This window comes from Panthera pardus, unplaced genomic scaffold (assembly GCF_024362965.1).
Source record: "Panthera pardus isolate Hobbes unplaced genomic scaffold, ASM2436296v1 HiC_scaffold_25, whole genome shotgun sequence".
NCBI lineage: Eukaryota > Metazoa > Chordata > Mammalia > Carnivora > Felidae > Panthera > Panthera pardus.
Window position 1 is genome coordinate 58594946 of NW_026526821.1, and position 21198 is coordinate 58616143.

The window sequence follows — 21198 nt, forward strand, 5'->3', positions numbered from 1 at the left end:
TGCTCTACACCTCACTGGCCAGGCCACCTTGGGTTTCCTTCTTTGTAAAATAGAGGGGATACAGGTATTCTTGGATGGGCTCCTCTGCTGAACCAGCCGGTGACTGATTGGCACCTGGGAAGCATCCATCCTTAATCTCCCTTGTCCACCCACGAGAACAAAGATGCAAGCAAAAAAAGAGAAGAAGGTGATGCTCTGGATAAAAACTGGATAATATAAGTTAAATAGAAGTTAAGTTTGGGGATTGCCCATCCTGAGCTCACCTCCCCTGGCGAGATTTTAAGGGCTGACTCTATGTGTGTCTGGGTGTGGTCTGTGTATTGACAGATGCTCATGATTCATATGAGTCTCTAGCATTGATAAGCCAGAGACAGGATCATTTCTGATCCTTCCAGAGTTACAGAATCATTCACATAGGTGGTCCTAAAATGCTCCGTAATTTCAAATCAGAATTCCAGACTTACTTTCTGACTCCCCTCTGTCATGTACAGTAACTGGGTCATCAGATAATTACTAAAGCATAAAGCAGAACAGAGCAAATCCTATTTGCCCAAACATCTCTGGGCTCCTACATCTCATTCCTGGGTCATTAAGGAGGCTCCATGTCATTGCTTTCAATCGGTGCCTGTCATGACCCCAGTCCACCCCTTCAAGACAAAACACAGACTCCTCCAAAGAAGCACCCATCACTTCTTTTTCCTCAGCCACCTCAGGTCAGCCCAAAGAAGCTGGGCTGATTTGGTGGGATCACTTCTGTGTTCCTCGTATTGGCCTCATCACTATTCTAGCCTCAGATAAAACCAGGGTGAAACTGTGCTTTTGTCTCCTTGGGACTCAATGAGAACCAGCCTCTCTGACAGCTATCAAGAGGAGATAGCCACCCCCCCCCCCGACCAAATTCACTTGGAGATGGTGCAGGGAGTGGGCCAAAACACAAAGGTTAGACAGATTATGGGGTAATTCAAAGGCATCTGCCTAGCAAGGTAAAAACTCCTTTTCTGGGCTACGTCACACAATGACCAAGCAAAGGAAAAATGTGGACAGTGGCTTTGATCTCCACACAGTGTCATTTGCAGAAATGATGCAATGGGGAGTGGCTTCCGAGGACAAGTGTAACCCAAGACAGTGTGGAATCCTGGGCCAGTAGCAAAGCTGGGCTCATCACCCCAAGGAAGCAGAGTTGCTCACAGAGCAAGGCCACACTGCTCTCTGTCAGGTGCAGCTAAGGAGAGGCAGCCATGGTCCTCCAGTGTCTTCCTAGCCCAGGATTTCCTTTGTACAGGAACTAGGGGAAGCAGTTACCCTCCTTATCACATCTGCTGGCCACCCACCCACCCATGTGCGGGGAGTGGGGAGTGGGGAGTGGTGGGGTTAGGTGGTCTGGCAGGGCTTGTTGGGAGGAGAGAGAAGAGAGGTTTTTATCTCATTTGGGATGCTCCTGGTAGAGCTGTCATTCAAGATCACACTCTGTAGGAATAAATAATGGTGTGGCAGGAAGTGGAAGGCCGGCCAAACGCCTTTGAGAGATCCCCAGAGGTGGACCCTCCACAGGCTAGGTGCTGCTTGGTGAGTGGGTGTTAGCAGGGTTCCAGGAGGACTTATGCAGAGAGGAGGAGGAGAGGGAGAAAGGAGGAGAGGCAAAGAGGCAAGAAGGTAGCAAAAGAAGGAGGAAGAAGGGGAGGGAAGAACATCTAGGATGGTTTTTGTCAAGCAGCACCCACCCCCACTCTGAGCCTCCACCTGGCTCTCCTGGACAGCAGGGCTTGTCCTGCTGCCTACACCCTTCTCATTCCCCAAGGCCTCCCTGGTCCAACTACATCCTCTCAGAATAGTTCAACTCTCCCCCCACCCTCCATCCCCCCCCGTCACAGATCCCTTACTACCATTAAGTGTCATCACCCACTTGTGATCTCAGACATGTCCTCAGTGATCCCCAAACCACACCCCATCACCATCCATCTGTTGTACATTCCTCCACCAGCTCTGCTTTGACCAGGAAGTCGGCTTTTCCCTTGGAGGGACACCCATCAGCCTCGGTACAGGCTCTAAGATCTGCTAACTGTGCTGGGACTCTCTCATCGGTTCAGCTGCTGCATGGCTTCTGGGCCACAGAGGGTGAGGACCTGCTCCCATGTCCCCCTGACAGGTCGGGGTTTGCCAAGATCTTGGTGCCTCGCTTGTTGCAGAATGGCACATGCCTGCGTCTGCCCTTCCTCTAGAAGGGAAGTTCTTGCTGAGAACACCATTAACTTTTCTTACGCACAGACCCCCTCATACCTACGTCACCCCTGATCTGAGATCTGAATGGTTCTCAAGGTAAGATGATAATGTGTACTGGCAAAGGTCAGCAGAGCAGACACTTACCGGTAAATGCCCCAGGAGAGGCGTGATACTGTCTGAAACATAGAGGATGCTGCCATCCGTGGTCACTGCGATGATGAAGCCGTCTAACGCCTGCGGAAAATGCAACAGTGGAAGGCTCCTTAGCCGTGCTTTTATGGAGGAGGATGTCACTGAAGCAAAGGACCCCCTGTCACGACACTGACTTTGTGGTGTAACTCTTAGAATATTTCCACAAATAACCTCGCCGCACTTTTCAGCCTTGCACAGGAGGATTACGTACGCGGATTCGTCTAGCCTAGGCAAAGTGCTTGCCAAAGCAGTAAAGGACTCCCTGGAATCCTACCTGTTGATATCATGAGACAAAATTTAGCCATGGAAATTACCTAAGTAGTGTTTAATGATAAGCATCCCGTTGGGCTAAATCAGAAACACCTCAATTACCATTAAAAGATGTCAGTGATATTGTATGGTTCCCATCCCTCTACCGTCAATATGGCTTTGAGTTCAGCAGGAAACATTTACCGGAAGATACTGGACCTAACAGATGCATTAACAACTGTCAGTCAGGGTCAACCTCTGCCTTCATTCATTGCCATAGGAGGAATACCTCCTGGAGGAACTGTTTGTAAAGAACATTCACATTACTTACTGAGTGTCTACTGTATGTGAGGCATGCTGCTATAGATGCTTCTGATAGGAAAGAAGGGGTAGAGGCTGCCAATGTTTTTCTTTCTTTCTTTCTTTCTTTCTTTCTTTCTTTCTTTCTTTCTTTCTTTCTTTCTTTCAGAGAAAGCGCAAGTGGGGGAGGGGCAGAGAGAGGGGGACAGAGGATCCAAAGAGGGCTCTGAGCTGACAGCAGTGAGCCCGAAGCAGGGCTTGAACTCACAAACTGTAAGATCATAACCTGAGCCGACGCTGGAGGCTCAACCACCTGAGCCACCCAGGCACCCCAGCCGTCAACATTTTCTTACAGACAGCTTTGCGGTTTTGTTTTTAGATTCTTTACTGGATTCTCATGATGCTTTCATAAGATCTGCAAGGTGATTTCTAAAATTCAGACTATGTAATTCTGAATGGGGTCCTCTTGGCTACGGGCTATATAGGTGCCCAGAATAGATGGAAAAGATTAAAACAAAGCCCATCTCACCAGAAAACAAATCTCTGAGGGAGTAAAAGGCTCAGGTGGATAGTTACTGTAAACCTATCACTGTTGCTTTATCGACAGTATCTTTGAAGTAACATCTTCTCTGAATGTGAGGATTTTTCTGCTTTAAAGAGGGAAAAAGCCACACTGAAATATGTGCTTAGAAAGTTTTGGAAACGTTTTGTATGCATTCACCTAGTTCCTCCCGGGTGTTACTGGAGGTCTGCACTGCCAAAAGGGCATGCATTGTCTGTTAGGTGGGTGCAGCTAAGTGCACTGCAGCAGGAATCAGAAACAGTCCGCTAACTGCACACAAGAGGCACTGTGCCAAAATGGGAGGGAGTTCTCTTCACCAGGAAAATGCACACTAGGGTCATGTGTTATTTTATACTTACATATGGCAGGATATAAGACTGAAAACTATATTAAAGCATGTTTCTTAAGGACCTCATCCTTTTGGATTATATCAGGGTTTTTCCATGAGGGGCAAAACGACCCCTCCCCCCTGCCCCCATTAGGGACATCTAGCAGTGTCAGCAGACATCACTACTGGGGTGGGTGCTGCTGGCATCTAGTGGGTAGAGGCTGAGGATGCTTTGAAACATCCGACGATGCACAGGATGCTCCCCCCCAACAAAGAATGATGAGGTCTGAGATGTCCATAGGGCCGAGATTAAAAAAACCCCAATAAAATTTATGGGTCATGGTGAACACAGAGGTACATCCTGGTACCTTTTGTTTCTTTTCCTAATTGGTTTTTTTTTTTTTTTCAGTCATATTTTCAGCCCTCCTGGCGGTGAATTTTACAAGGTGGGGCCACTGTTGAGGATGTCAGCTGGACCTTTTAGGAAAAAGTGGGGCAGAGTACTGGGAAAATAGAAACAGTACAAATGATCTTCTTGCACAGTGAGCCCAAGCCCCTCTTGGATTTGTAAAGCATGTGGGTGTTAAAGAGCTGAAGGTATTTATAGATGGAAGATAACTTTCATCAGCTTATTGGCGTTTCCCATCCAATGCGCAAGACGTGCGCTGAGTCACTGCTTGGAAAACGCTTGCTGTGGTTTTAGAAGGTCCCCTCAGTACCACCTGAGTGACTCAACACTCTGTGACTGGGAAGTCATGCGTCCCTCTCAAAGTAAAGTTGACTGTGATAACAGCTTCGGGGACACCCGAAACGCCATAATGGCCCAAATTTTATACCTGCCACATGCCAGAAAGACATGAAAACACCCCTTTATGTCAATTCCTGGGTCTGATGCTTCTTGTGTTCCCTGGGACAACCTCTGGGCTGTGAGAAAAGATCACTATAGCTTTTCTGAATAAAATTCAGAAGAAGTACTACAAATTCCTTAATTGCCAATCAACAAGAGCTTTCCCTTCTTTCCTTCCCTTCCTCCTTTTCTTTTCTTTTTACTCTTTTCTTTTCTTTCTTTTCTTTCTTTCTTTCTTTCTTTCTTTCTTTCTTTCTTTCTTTCAGAGTGCAAGTGGGGGAGGGGCAGAAAGAGAGAGGAACCTCATGGTCATCAAGACATGGCATCTGAATCTGTCACATTCCCTGAAACGGCTCTGGAAAAGGAGAGGGCTGTGCAGCTAGAAAGAGACACAAACTAGTTAGAAATTGCCTAGTGGCAAATGGTGACAACATCATCCTGTGGGGGCCACTCCAGGGCCCAGGCCATCTGGGAGAATATACTGGAGGTATAGTTACTCATCTCCAGGTCTGTGTCTACTGAGGAGCAACAGGTTGGAATAAAAGTCTAAAACAAAGATCAATCAGAAGTACTAGTTGGTGGGTTTCCCAGACCCCTCAAAGCTGCAATGTGTCCAGAAGACCTGCTTGTTGTACAGTCTTAATTTCAGGCTTAATTCACTCACCTAGCATGATTCCTTTAGATCCACTTCAAGAAGTCTATACTGGGAGCAGGGGAAAGTGCATAAAGAATATACATACAGGGTCGCCTGGGTGGCTCAGTCGTTTAAGCATCTGACTTCAGTGCAGGTGATAATCTCACAGTTGGTGGGTTTGAGCCCCACATCGAGCTCTCTGCTGTCAGCACAGAGCCTGCTTAGGATCCTCTGCCCCTCTCTTCTCTCTTTGCCCCTCCCCTGCTCATGTGCTCTCTCTCTCTCTCTCTCTCTCTCAAAACAAAATTTTTAAAAATCTTAAAAGAATATACATACAAATCTAAAAATCTTTTTCTAGAAATTCCAGTCTACTGAATCTCAGTCCTGCCTTTCAGCCCAAATATGTATCCATTTTTAACTTTATAAAAGTCTTGTTTCCTCAAACACTTCTGATTTCTTGAAACTCAGTGGGAAAAAAAGAAGGCTGTGCTACACATTCTGAAAAAGAGGCTGGGTGCTATAGGGTTATGCGTTTTAACTACTGTTCCCTAAGAATTAAAAGATAAAATGGTTTATGTAAAGTAGCATAATGATACATTAATTCAACATTATATTTCGCAAGCTGGTCTAAATTTAACATACTTAAAATGCATTGCTTCTGGAGAAAGTTCTGTATTTTCTTTAAATATAGTTCACATGCAGATTTAAGTATCTTTCATTTTATGCAAATGTTCATTAATGCGCTTATATTTCATAATATTTGGACATCTTCGTTCTGGCACTTTCTTACTCCAGTACTTTCTGTTTTCTGCATAGTTAATCTATGTAAATTAAAGTTTACATCAGTCTTGTACAGGCACCTAAGAGGAGATACAGAAAGAAGCCACTCTCCAAAAACCCTGCCAGGAACCACGGACGTGCAGCCAGTGCCTAACTTCCTTTCGCTGAACTCATTTGTCCCTGTTGCCTCTTCTAAGTCAAGGGCCCAGACGTGCCAGGTCTGGAGCCTTCTCTCCCTCCACTATCACGTCCATGCTCTCCCAGACTAATCCCCAGTTTGGAAGTCAGAACACCCAGCCACACGTTTCCGTAGCGACTCATCCTCATCTGTGAAGTTTCACCCAAATGTAAACACAGGATATTGAAGAAGCCCACTGGCCCAGATCAGCCAGATTTCCACAAATACAACCCTGGAGATGGGCGTGGGCACCTAACTTTCTGGAGGAAGACACATGAGCCTCTTTCTCAGCCCAGAAAGGGCAGGGAGGCACAGGGTCACTTACAGTTGACACCCACATGCCATGTTGATGCAACAGAACTCAAGTTCAAAGCCTAACTTGAAAAGAATTTTGTTTTCAAAACGTGTTCTACTAAGGGAAACATAATCACTGCATTCTAAGGAGGAGGCTCTCTGAGCCAAGAGTCAGTGCAGAGAGGTAATTCTTCCTCCCCCTTCCCCCCTGTCTACCTACCTGCATCCTTGCCCTTCCCAGCTCCAAGATTGGGTGTCCCTCTGACTGGGAGCCCAAGAGTGGGGTTCTCCTTGCAGTCACGGATGCCCCAGCACACACTCACATTCAGTTTGGGAATTCTTGCTTCTACTGCCAAACTCAGTAGCCAAAATATAAGCAATAGCATGCAGAGCTCCAAGGGGTATCTGTTTCAAGACCTCTTTCCAGAGTCAAGAATAGTTGTTCACTTTGGGCACAGGGTCTTATCTGGAACAAGCAGCTACATTTTGATTTGCAACCAATGAAGCTAATTTGAAAGTGCATTTCACCTCCAACATCAGCTGGGTGAATTCTTCATTACTGAGGAATGAAGGCTTCCAGTCTTGCTGAATATCACAGATTTCCGTTTGCGCTGAGACTTCTAAAAAAAAGACATAAACTTTTATGTTAAAAGTCACCTTGGAATTAGAATTAACAAACAAAGCATGCTTATTTCTGTGTAATTTTTGTGTAAACTTCTGTGTCATTTAAAGAAGCCAGTATAAAGAAATATGTTACCCTGATTTCTAAGGACTAGGGACTTTGGATGTAATGGACTTAAAAAGGTCTCTGGATGTTTTCACACCCTTTTAATGAGGTTCAGGAGAAGAGCGCTCTACCCTCTGCATGGCCGGAGTGCCTGCCAGTAGCAAGCAGCACAAAGCCCTTGAATTTCTACAGGACAAAGCCCACCATCAGCAGTTGGGGGTTAGGTAGTTGTCACCTATGAAGGTAATGGAAACAGCGACTGGGATGGTAGGACGAGTTCCTCAGCTGCCTCTTTATGGTCAAGGCAAAGCAAAACACTTTAGAGATCTGGGGTTTTCAAAATTCCAGAAACATCTTAGACTTGTAGTAAATGACCTACTGTGTCTATGCAGGATGTAGTGTAGTTTTCAGCATTTCCAGGTACTGAAGTACAAAATGTTAGACAAATATATGTTACTTAGTGGCTTTTACAGCCAGAATTTATTCTTATCAAACTTTTTCTAGATTTATCTATAATTTTCTTATTATGGTGACTACCTTGTACTGAAGATGTTATTCACATTTGTAAATGTAGTAGTCATTGGAATACATAAAACTCCTTATGCACCCTAGTTCTCTTGCATTTTTGAAAGTGTATTTTTTATTACTAAAATGTTCCTAATAATATTATTACAGAGAGATCAAATGCCATATCAGATATATTTGTTTTTCCTGCAGTTTATCCTCCATCTTAACCAGCATTTGCTCCACTTTATGTAGTACGAGGTTTCTTTAGGGATTATTTTCTTGGTGCTCCCAAGATGGTTTCTTCTTCCAAGATTCTAAATGAACAAGCTATTTCCGCCACTGTGGCCAGAGGCTGCACAAGATGAAATGCATCCTGGGAAGCAGAGGCAGTGTGCTACACGCAGTTCTGGGCCAGTGTTCATTCCGGGGTGCCAGCCGAGGCAAGGAAGAGAGGGTGAAACTCTCGTTTCCTCAAATGGTTGCCATAGTTTGACCACGTAGGAAAGAAATCTACCAAGGCCATGTTAATAAATAAATGCCATAAAGGTCTCCCCCTTTCCCTAAGACATAAACTCATCTGTAAAGTTCTTTTGATCATTAGGATCAAGTTGTAGATTAACTGTCCAGGAGAAGAGTCTTTCCAGGAGTCCAAAGTTGATTTAGACAATGGTTCATTCAACTTAAGCAATAAAGGAAAATGAAAGACCCATTTCTTTTCTGTAAGTAACTTTTAGATCATTCAGTATGGCTTAGATACTTTCCAAACACCAGCATAAGAATACTGAGAGCAGCCATTTTATTCACTTTGTATTTCAACAATTTGATTGTAATCCTTAGAAGTTAAGGCTCAATTCACAGCATATTAACTTTTAAAAATGTTTTCTTTTGAGAGAGAGACAGAGACCGAGACAGAGAGAGAATGAGTGGGGGAAGGGCAGAGAGAGAGGGAGACACAGAATCTGATCCAGGCTCTGAGCTGTCAGCACAGAGCCTGACACAGGGCTCAAACCCACGAGCCATGAGATCATGCTCTGAGCCGAAGTCGGATGCTTAACCAACTGAGCCATTCAGGTGCCCCATCAATTCACAGCATATTAAAAATGCGTGTGTGTGTGTGTGTGTGTGTGTGTGTGTGTGTCTATGTTAGATAAAATGTCTCAAGGCAAATAGAAAAATGTTAAACTGGGAAATAAAGTTCAGTGTTATAATCATGTCTCCATTGGCATTTGAGGTTCCAATATTAGAAGCTATAGGTGACAGGGCAGGGTTAGCAAAGAGGTGTGGTCAAAGTAATTTCTAAATAGCAAGGGAAACAAAACCACCTGGAAGCATTTTGTTTTCAGGAAAACATTGCAATTAATATTTAAACCCCAAAATTCTACTATAGTATAAGTTGTAGTTGTGCCCTAGAGTGCTCGCTTTCTAATTGTTCCTGTTATTCATGAAATAGGAGAAGTATGTCTTTGAGATATATGTAGTCAAAGCAAAGTCTTGGAAATGGGGTAAAAACTCTCTACTAAGCTGGGTTAACATTACCCTGTCCAACAAAGGTGTTTCTCTTTTTTCTGCAGCTTCTTCACACAACCTCATTCCTTCTCCACTAAGGCAGACAAATTGAAGGGGCATGAATGAGGAACAGGATTTGATGTTGGAAGAAAATCCCATTAAATCAGCTTGAGATTCACACAAGAAAAGGAAAGCATGCAGGTCAGTCTGGCCCTGTAGAAGCAACATTTAGATGGGCATGGATAAGGCCGTGTGATACACTGCTATTTACATAATTTAGGGATTTATCTCTTAAAACAGATACTGATGATACAAAATGTATCTACAAAGAAACATGGTCAGGTTCTCAGTTTGACCTGGATTACTTCAAAGAGAATACATATGGATCAAGATTTATCTCCCAAGCTGAGAAAATGGGGATGCTTGAAAGATTATTGAGGAAAGAGTCATTATAAGTAATTATAACGACTACCTAGACCTAATCATCTTTTCTTACTGATCATGTGGTCTTGCTTTATCATGAAAGCAGAAAGCATGTCTAAATCCACAGTTCTTAACTCTGGCTGCACACTGGAATCACCTGAGGAGCTTTAAAAATACACATGCTTGTGCCTTACCCAGTAGTGTGCTAGTAAAAGGCTCTCCATCCCTACAAATAAAAAAAAAAAGCCCTCTGCCATTTCTGTGGTGTAAATACTCCCATGGTGGCTGATTCTAAGCTGTCAACTAGCTTGCAAAACTCCTGAAAATTTAATAATCATCTTTTGCAAGCCAGGATGAGCCAGCTCCAGCTCACCACTGGGGTTCCACCCTAGATGTTCTGATGTATTGGTCTCTGATGTGAGACTTGGTTACATGTATTTTAAAAGCTCCTCAGGAGATTCTAATGGGCAGCCAAGGTTGAGAACCAGTAGTCTAAATGGCTGTGCTAATGGACAGCTATAGCACAGCTATGATACACATATCTGTAAGAGCCCCATGAACTATGCCTTGTTGAAAAACAGTATGGTATAGTATTAAAAACTTGGGCTCTGGAGGCAGACTGCCTCATATAGATTCCCCATTATCATGGCTGGCTGATTCAGGTGACTGACCTAACGTCTCTGTGCCTCAGCTGTCTCATTTGTGAAATGATACTAACTTAGGGGAACTGCTATGAAGCTCATTTGTATAACTATACAAGAGTCCTTACAACAATGCCTGCCTGGCTCATGGTGAGGACTGAGTAAATGCTGACCATGTTATTCTCTACCCTATTGCAGATGCCTGTGGAGTTCATGTCCATTTGGATTATAAGTGAAGTTATTGTTTGTTTTTGTTTTTGATTTAATCCAAATTTTGGTCCAACCACTGAATTCCTCCATAAAATCTACTATGGATTTTTTGGGTTTTTTTGGAATATAGTATCACAAAGGATAAGTAAAATCCCGAGGTGATCCTGGTTGCATTTAAGGGGGCTGTGCAAACCAGTCTTTAGTCTTATAAAAAAGGTGAGATGGATATGGGTGCTCCTGGTGTTAGGAGGCTGCATTTCTGTTGACTGATCTTTTCCAGATCCCAATTTGACAATTCTGTAATTCTGCAGCAGACAGAGCCCAGCATAAATGTCACACTGATGAACTTGATCCCAGCTGTCCTATTTAACAGCTGTCCTGCTTCTCAGTGGCACTGACCTAGTTTGAGTAATTTGCGCAAAATATCTCAGTAATCAAACCAACCTGCTATTTCACTTAGCTAAATCATTATTTAGGAAACATAACCATTCTGATTAAATTATTGGGGCAATCGAATACTGCTGCAACACTTTATTCCAATCCTGCTTGATTGTTCTTCCCTGACTTTTAGCAAAAGCAATTAACATACTCTTTACACTCCCCTGGGCAGCTTTGGAAAAAAAAAGAAGGAGGATGTATCATTACTGTCATATTTTTAATAGGTATATACAATTATTAAAGAAATAATAAAAGAACAGCAAGTATAATGAAACTTTCTAATGTCCTAGCTGTGCCCTCTTCCATGAAATCATCTTGTCTAGGAAAATGTTCAGTGAAAGAGAAGCATCACTGTAAGCACAGAAGAACTGTAATTATCTCCTCAATAACCTGACATTTCTGACTTTATTATTTTTGGTGTCATGGTTAAGGAAAAAAAGAATTCTGCTCTTTTTGCTTGTTAATATCTACTGAACCCTCTTAACTCCTCCAATTTTTTTGTACCATCCATAGGTGAGCAGCAGGGCAGGGTGGTCAGTGCTAAGAAGTAAAATGGTTTAAAGGAAAAAGGTAAAAGGGAGAGAAGGTTATTTGAGAAAGACATATGGTCAAGGACAGATTCAAGTGGTAACTTCATATAATAGAATAGCATATACCAATGAAAACGAACCAGTCACAACACTGGAAGAACACAGATTAACCTCATAAACATCATGTTCATAATGTATGATTCCATCTGAATAAGGTTCCAACAGCCAATCTCTAGTATTAGAAGTCAGAACACAGATTACCTTTGGGGAAAGCAGAGGTAGATAGGGAGGAAGGGCCATCTTTTGGGGAAGCTTGTATTTACTGACCTGGGTTCCTAGTTGTGTTCACTAATAAGCAGTGTGATAAGTAATTCAATTGTACAGTTATGATTTGTATATTTTCTGTAAGTGTTAAAATTTTTTTAAAAAAGAAAGGAACGCTGGGATAACTGGATATCTACATGCAAAAGGATGAATTTCAACACCCTATCTTATTCCATATACAAAAAATAACTCAAAATGAATCAAATACTTAAATGCTCACCCTGTAGCTTGTATACTTGAGGCTTTATCTATGGTTTAAAACTATAAACTCTTAGGAGAAAACATTGCTGGTGTAAATGTTCATATCCGTAGACAATGATTTCTTAGAATACCTAAGGCACACAAAACCAACAACAACAAAAAGATAACTAGACTTCAAACTTAGAAACTTTTGTAAAAGGACATCTGTAAGAAAGTGAAAGGCAACCCATGGAATGGGAAAAATGTTTGCAAATTTGCAAATTATATACATCTGATGAGGGTCTAGTATCCAGAATATATGAAGAACTCTTACGACCCAACAAAAAAAGATAGATACTCCAATTACAAAAGGTAAGTAGGGGCGCCTGGGTGGCTCAGTCGGTTAAGTGTCTGACTTTGGCTCAGGTCATGATCTCACAGTTCATGAGTTCGAGCCCCACGTTGGGCTCTGTGCTGACAGCTCAGAGCCTGGAGCTGCTTCAGATTCTGTGTCTCCCTCTTTCTCTGCCCCTCCCCTGCTCATGCTCTGCCCCTCTCTCTCAAAAATAAATAATAAAACATTAAAAAAAAGATAAGTAATCAACAAAGGATTTGAATAGACATTTCTCTAAAGAAGGATCTATAAATGGCCAATAAGTTCATGAAAAGCTGAACATCATTAATCTTTAGGGAAATGCGAACCAAAACCATAATGAGATATTGCTTCATACTCACTAGGAAGGCTATAATAGACACACCACACCACACCCACACCCACACCCACAACCAGACAATATCATGTTGGTGAGGATGTGGAGAAACTGACACCCTCACACACTGCTGCTGAGAGTATGAAATTGTTGCAGAAAACAGTTTGGCAGTTCCCTGAGTTACCACTGGACCCAACAATTCTAATTCTAGATATATATCCAAGACAACTGAAAACATATATCCACACAAAAATTTGTACACGTAGGTCCACAGACAGCAGCATTGTTCATAACAGCCAAAGAGTGGAAACAACACAAAACCCTCAACTGATAAATGGATAAGCAAAATGTGGTATATCCATACAATTGGTATTGTTTGGCCATAAAGTGGAGTGAAATTACTGACACTTGCTAAACTATGGATGCTAAGTCAGAGAAGCCAGAAACAAAAGACCACATATTGGAGGACTCCATCTGTACGAAATACCTAGAATATATAGAGACAAAGTAGGTTAGTGGTTGTCAGGACTTGGAGGGAGGGGAGATGGGGAGTGGCTGCTTTATGGGATGACAAAATTAGTGTTAATGGTTGCACAGCCCTTTGAATAGACTAAAACCACTGAATTATAAACTTTAAAATGGTGACTTTTATGGCACATGAATTATATTTTTTAAAAAAAGTATTTGACTGTAAATAAATTACTATTTTTTTCATGGTGTAGTTCAGAAAGCCAAAGAGTTCAGGGCCATGGCAGAGGTGGTTGAGGAAACCAGTACATTCCCGTCCAGTGGAAAATGAATTCTTGGGCATTGCATCTCTTCAGGGCTGAATGAAAAGTGCTTGCTGCAGCCATTTTTAAATCAAGACATTCCCACTGTTAACACCACTCCACTTGGGCTGGGTGCTACCTGTGAGGCGGCTCTGGGTTCTCTCCTCTGGCTAGTAAAGCAATTTGGGAGGTAAGCGTCCTCTCCCAAACCTGCTGGAGGTGGGATATTAAAGAAGGTGGAGTGCCTTTGCAAGAGGAAGCCTGTGACTGATGAGATCGGGCTTTGCCAGAACCAAGCAGAAGACCAGCTTGATGAAGTCATCGTCAAATGAAAGGACAGGAATGGGATAAAAATGGAGAGAGGCGTAACCTTTACCATTGTGTTTCTGTAAAAATCCAATGACCTTTTCCAGCACGGTGGTTTTGTCCATTTTCCGCGTGTTGCCAGGGAGCATGGAGCTAAGCTCTTTGATGAGAACATTGAACTGGTCCCGACGCTTCTTCTCAGACTTGTTTCGAGAAGCTCTGTAAGCACAGAACACACAGGTTACTAGAACATTCCACATCATAAAGGCTTTATTATGAAATAGAAGTATTTTCTATCAGAGTGTGTTCTGTTGTGATCATCTGATCAGAACCCTTTCAGGGAAAGTAACATTTGCCACATTTTCGCGTTGACTAATGGGGACAGAAAAATGTTTTGCTAGACTCTTGGCCACAAAGACAGACAGTGTTAATAAGTAAGTTCTGACTCAGATGCGAAATCTTACACAGATTAGCTCTGTTGCCAGATGCTGCTCACTCTGACTTCATGGAGCTTTAACCTTCAGAGAGCAAATGACATGCTGTGTACATGGCTGCAGCCCAGAGGGTTTTGCTCTGATAGCCCTTCCTTAGGCTTTAACTATAGCCCCTCCAACCCAGAGCACCCAGCCCTTGGCACTGAGTTCCAAGGGCAAACCAAATTCCCTGAGTGTCTGGCAGGGAGCCAGTGCCACACAGGGCATATGTCCTGGCCTCTGCCCCAGAACTCGTCATCCTGTTGGGGAGACGAAGCATAACCGTCTGCAAGCCATGCTCGACCCAGGGCCAATGTGTGACAGAGAACGCATATGGCTGTCAAGCTGCTGAGAGCAGATGAACCCTTTTAAAGATGACATAGAGGAGCCTTAAATGAATATCACTAAGTGGAAGAAGCCAATCTGAAAAGGCTACATACTGTATGATTCCAACTATATGACATTCTGGAAAAGGCAAAACTATGGAGACAGTAAAAAGATCAGTGGCTGCCAGGGGTTGAGGTGGGGATGGATGAAGAGGTGGAACACAGAGGACCTTAGGGCAGCAAAACTACTCTGTATGACATTATAATGGTGGATCCTCATCATTATACATTTGTCCAAACCCACAGAACGTACAACACCAAGAGCGCTAATGTAATCTGTGGACTCTGGGTAATAATGATGTGTCGACGTAAGGTTCATCCATTGGAACAAATGTAGCACTCTGGTGAGGGATGCTGATAACAGGGAGGCTGTCCATATGTAGGGATGGGGGATATATGGGAAACCTCTGTATCTTCTGCTCTATTTTTCTCCACTCTTTCTGTGAACAACTACTCCAAAAACAATAAAGTCTATTTAAAAAATGACATGCTACACTGCACAATCTATACAGAGAACAAAGTAGAGTCCTTCGGCTTGAGAGGAGGGGACCTCTGAGGAGGCCTGGGAACCTCAGGAACTGGAAGAGGAAAACATGGCTCTAGGGGCCACTCTCCTAGATGGCTAAACAAGGAGCACGTGCCATAGGAAGCCTGCCCTCACCCTGAGGAGGTCTGGGAAACAGCACTGCTCTAGAAGACTTGATCTTTAAAAATTTTTTTTTAACGTTTTATTTATTTTTGAGACAGAGAGAGACAAAGCATGAACAGGGGAGGGGCAGAGAGAGAGGGAGACACAGAATCGGAAGCAGGCTCCAGGCTCTGAGCCATCAGCCCAGAGCCCGACGCGGGGCTCGAACTCATGGACCGCGAGATCGTGACCTGAGCTGAAGTCGGATGCTTAACCGACTGAGCCACCCAGGCGCCCCAAGACTTGATCTTTAATGGCATGCCACAGACCCAGGGGCTGGATCTCAGCCCCACAGGACTAGCTCCTCATCAACAGTCACCTTAGTCAAAGGTGAGCCAGAGCTGGGAGAGCTGACCAACCTTCTTCAACTCACCCAGGGTGGGCTTGTTCCACAAAGTTGGCTCCCTGAGAGAGCGGGAGCCACAGTGGCAGGGCCCGTTAAACATGGTCTACTTGCTCTACGTACCCTGGGGTCTGGCATCAAGGTGCCCAGGACGGCTGATCACTTATCAGGAGGCTGTTGGCCAGCATGAAGTCAGGACTGGGTGCTGGTAGCTTGTGACGATTCAGCAAGTTCCCATCAGGGGAACTGGCCTCCCTTGGGGTAGGTATCCACATCTACAGGTATCAATGTCAATAATGATTCTGCCTTCCCAAACAGCCCTTGTAAACACAGGGACATGATGAAAATATCCTTTTCTTAGATGCCACGATGGCCATTACCACTCTGCCTCTGCCTGAGGACACATGACCTGCCTTTATTTCAACACACCTGTTTACAAACCATCCTTTGCTGATAATATCTTGGTTTGGGCTCCTTTCTGATAACACCTGAGGCAATTCTTTAAAGCTCACTTCTCAAGTGTGTGGTCACTACCCATATGTAAGGATCTCTTCCTTTTCCTGACTTTTCCCTCATTCCTATCCTTGGATAGGGGTTTCTACAAAGGCCTCATTCCTAACCAAGTAACTGCCCTCACATGTGTTCTCAGAGTTGCAGACTGAATGCAGGTGTCCAAGGAAGAACCTAAGGTGCCTTTTGCTAGTCTAGGGTAAAAAGCCTAATGTTCAAACACATGGGAGAGAAGAAAGGAACCTTTCAACTTTCTGAGTGACTGTCTATGCATTATAAATAATTTTTTGGCCTAGATTTTAAGAGTGACATGCAGCCTCCTTAGCCAAAAAAAGCTCTGTTCCTGTCCTAGTTTGCCCATTATAAATTATTTGTGAGCCGATAACACCCAGCTCATTATTACTCTGTTCTCTTCTTCAATGGGTGTAATGACAACCAACATGGCCTGGCAGAGAATACGATGAAGGCTTATATCATTAGTGACAGAAACACAAGCTTGTTTCCGTCAGCCTCCGCCTGGGACACACTATGGTGCCCACTGGAAATCGGTCAATGTCAGCTGGATCTGCAGCTCTGAGGCAAGAGAAAGAAAATGAGCCTCGAATGACCTTATTTCCAATAAGGAAGTCAGCTTGGCAGGCCCCGAGACACCACACATAAGGCACTGGCGCAACCAGCTGAAAGACACTTAATCAGCCTCTGGGTTTGTTTTTTCTTTTTTACATCATTATTTACATTCAACAAAATTCACCCATTTTAAGTGTCTGGTTTGATGAAGTTTGGTAATTGTGTAACCACCACCGAAACCCAGAGACAGAATGGTTCCCTCATCCTGAAAGGTATTCTCCTCCAACTTGCTGATGTCCCCCTTGATGACAGCCACAGGAAGCCACTGCTGTTGTCAGTTTAGTTTTGCCATGTTTAGAATTTCATACAAATAGAATCAGACAGCATATAGTCTCTAACGTACATGGAGTATTAAGTTTTTGAGATCCATCCATGTTGTTGCATACATTAACATTTCATTCCTTTTGATGGCTGACTAGTATTCCATTGGGTTGTTTCCAGTTCAGGGGTATTGAGAAGAATGCTGCTGTGAGCAGTCACATCCATGTCTTTGTGTAGACATAGGCACACATTTCTCTTGGGTAAATACATAGGTGTGAAATTGCTAATTCCTATTGTTAAGTATATATATGTTTACTAGTTCACTGTTATAAGATACCGCCATATTGTTATGCCAAGTGGCTGTACTGTGCCTGCATTTCCACCAGCAATTTATGCTTCACATGCCTGTCAACATGTGGTATTGTCTGTCTCTTCTTCCTTTAGGCATTGTAATGTTTCCCCATTGTGGTTTTAGGTTGCATTTTTCTGATGACTAATGATGTTGGACACCCTTTCACATGCTTACTGTTGTTTCATATATTTTCTTTTGTAAAATGTCTGTTCAAATCTTCTGCCCATTTTTCAGTTGGGGTGTTTCTCTTCATATTGGATTTAAGAGAGAGGAGAGGGAGAGGAAGAGAAAGAGAGACAGAGAGAGGGGGAGAGAGAAAGGCTGGAAGGGAAGGTGTGTGTGTGTGTGTGTGTGTGTGTGTGTGTGTGTGTGTGTGTGTTAAATATACATTGATACAAACCTGACCCTTTGGTTTGAATGAAGGGCTCAAAAAGCCCCCAAGTTATATTTCCTAGTGTCCCTCAAGGGATATTGGTTACACAGATAACCTTTGCTGGGTACTTACTATGTAACAGGCACTATTTTAAGTGCTTCACATATATTAATCCTCATGATGACCCTTTAAGATAGATACTATTATCCCCATTTCACAGATGAAGCAGCTGAGGCACTGAGAGGTTGTGTGACTCACTGAAGTCACATCAGTAGGCAGTGGTGGAGCAGGCTGGCTTGGATGCCCATGCCGTGAAGCGCTGCACTCTCCTGTTCCCTTCCACAACTCCCTCCAGAACCACCGTGAAGGTATGTGTTATGGAGATTTGTACCAGTGCTCTGGAAGCACAGGACTAAGAGTGACGAATTCTGGCTGCTTGAGGTTATAGCACAGAAACAAAACACATTCTGCAGAAAAATGGCATTTCATGCTAATAGGATAATGGTATTTGTGTTCAGGGAAGAATGCTGCAGAAAAACAACTAAAAACAGCCAACTAAAAGAAGCTTAGAGTCTAGAGGAAGAGATGGATTTCACACATCAGGTACAACATGATAAGGGCTAGGTGACAAGTTTAGACAAATTGCCAAGGGAGTTCACAAAGGAAGGAGATCAGCCCTGTGAGGCGGTGAGGGGAGCCCTCAGGGAAGGGGCTGCATGCAAGGTGGCCTTGAGGGGTGGGCAGGCAGGCGGTGGGAAGACAGCCCAGGAAGAGCTGACTGGCCAGGTTTGACAGGACAGTTGGGGACATGTGAGAAAGTAAAGTGAGAGAGAGGACAAGAAGAGTGAGGTCAACCACAGTCTCAAATGCCAGTACAGGCAGTCTGGTCTTGGCTTTTGGATGAATCCAGGACAGGGTACTGATGGACAGTCTGGGGGAGGGAAATGGTTAAGAAACCGGGGAAAGGGGGAAAGGGACCCCAGCTCAGGGGGAAGTGAGCAGAGACAGGAAGGAGAGGTGAGGCTGGTCAGCCACAGTACTGTGCCCTACATGGCTAGGGACTCTGCTCCCTGAATTGGGCACTAACCAGACCCACTATGTGGAGCATGGGGGAGAATGTGGGGGTCAGAGGCAAAGGAATTTCACCTGAATTTCATTTGTCTATGAGAAAGTAACACTGATGATACATATCTTTAAGATTATTACTCTTAAAATGAACATACGGTAAACATTTTCTTTTGGGCACAGTTCTATAAATTTTTGCATGTGTATAAATTCATGTAACCATCATCATGACCCAGAGACAGAAGAGTTCCCTCTAAAGCTCCTTCATTCTCTCCATGCCTGTTAACCAACGGCAAGCCTTGTTCTGTGTTCCATCACTATGCTCCCTTGTGGAAAATGTCATAGAGATACAATCATACAGCATGTAACCCCTGAGCCTGGCTTCTTCTACCCACAGAATGCCTTTGAGATTCATTCAAGTCATGGTGCCTATCAGTACCTTGCCCCTTCTTAGTGCTGAGCACTTTTTTATTGTATGGATGTCCCACAGCTGGTTTATCCATTTACCTGCAAAGGAAATTCAGGTTGCTTCCCACTTTTGGTGATTATGAAGAGAGCTGTTGTATGCATTTGTGTACAGGTTTTTGTGTGAACACTAGGTTTTAGCCCTCTGAAGAAAGTAACCTGGATCATATGGAAATTGTATGTGCAACTTCATAGTAAACTGCCAAACTGTTTTCCAGAGTGGCCCTACCATCCTACCTCTCACCAGTCCTATAGGAGTGAACCAGATGTTCTATGTCCTTAAGGGGAGTTAGTATTGTCAGTACTTTAAAATTTACCTAATCTAAGACATGTGCAGTATTATCTCACTGGGGCTTAAATTTGCATTTATCTAATGGCTAATGATGTTCTACATCTTTTCATGTACATTTTTTTTGCCATCTTATATCTTCTTTGGTGAAGCATTTGTTCATGTCTTTTGCCAATTTTTAAATTTTTTTAATGTTTATTTATTTTTGAGAGAGAGAGAGAGAGAGAGAGAGGGCAGGGGAGGAGCGGAGAGTAAGGGAGACAGAAGATCCAAAGAGGGCTCTGCACTGACAGCAGAGAGCCTGATGTGGGACTTGAACTCATGAACCATGAGATCATGACCTGAGTTGAAGTCAGAAGCTTAACTGACTGACCACCCAGGCATTCTGCTCATTTTTAAACTGGGCCTTTTATATCCTTACTGTTGAGTGTTAAGCATCCTTTATATATTCCGACACAAGTCCTTTGTCCGACATATGATTTGTCCGTATTTTCTCACTGCTCACCTTTTTATTCTCTTAATGGTGTCTTTCACAAAGTTTCTCATTTTGATGAAGTCCAAGTTAGCAATTTTTTTCCTTTTGTGGATTGTGCTTTTGTTGTCAGGTCTGGGAACCCTCTGCCCAACCTCAGACCAGAAATTTACTCCTGTGTTTTTTTTTTTCCAGGAGTTTTACACATTCCACATTTCACAATCCATTTTGAGTTAGTTATTTTTATAACCTATAAGGTTTAGGTTGAAGTTTATTTGTTGTATATGGATGTCCAATAGTTCCAGCACCACTGAAGACAAAGCATTCCTACATGGGATTATTGTTGCACCTTTGTAAAAAAATCAGTTGGTCATATTTATGTAGGTCGATTTCTGGGTTCTCTATACTCTCTATTCTGTCTCATTGACTATGGATCTATTCCTCCACAATGCCATGCTGTCTCAATTACTGTAGTTTTATAATAGCCTTAAAATTGGATCATGTGATTCCTCCAACTTTATTCTTCTTTTTCAAAATTATTTTGACTATTCTAGTTTCTCTGTCTTTCCATTATAATTTATAATCAACTTGTCTATATCTACAGAGTTCTACCAGGATTTTGATTGAAATTGCTTTCAATTTTTTTAATGTTTACTTATTTTTGAGAGAGACAGACAGAGCACGAATGTGGGAGGGGCAGAGAGGGAGGGAGACACAGAATCTGAAGCAGGCTCCAGGCTCTGAGCTGTCAGCACAGAGCCCGATGCGGGGCTCGAACTCACAAACTGCAAGATCATGACCTGAGCCGAAGTCAGATGCCCAACTGACTGAGCCACACAGGCACCCCTTGATTGAAATTGCTTTAAATCTATGGACCAATTTGTGGAAATTTTGCATTTTTACTCTTTTGAGTCTTCTAGTCATAAACACAATATATTTTTCTATTTATTTAGGTTTTCCCTGATTTCTATCATGAGCATTTTGCAATTTTCACACATATATACCATATATAAATTTATACCTATTTCATTCTTTTGG

General features: G+C 43.1%; 1 protein-coding gene across 7 annotated transcripts in view; it reads right to left on the reverse strand.

The window, feature by feature from the left end:
* NPAS2 (neuronal PAS domain protein 2) overlaps nucleotides 1-21198 on the reverse strand; it is a 162173-nt gene that overhangs the window by 49961 nt on the left and 91014 nt on the right. For 4 of the 7 annotated variants that reach the window (XM_053890570.1, XM_019451610.2, XM_019451752.2 and 1 more), the window contains exons 3-5: nucleotides 13927-14075; nucleotides 7113-7204; nucleotides 2365-2454 (exon numbers count right to left, since the gene is read on the reverse strand). In XM_053890570.1, the coding sequence (XP_053746545.1) occupies nucleotides 2365-2454; nucleotides 7113-7204; nucleotides 13927-14075 (331 nt within the window). Of the gene's footprint in view, nucleotides 1-2364; nucleotides 2455-2992; nucleotides 3961-7112; nucleotides 7205-13926; nucleotides 14076-21198 lie in introns of those variants that run through there. The other 3 variants (XM_053890572.1, XM_053890573.1, XM_053890571.1) reach the window with 3 other exon arrangements.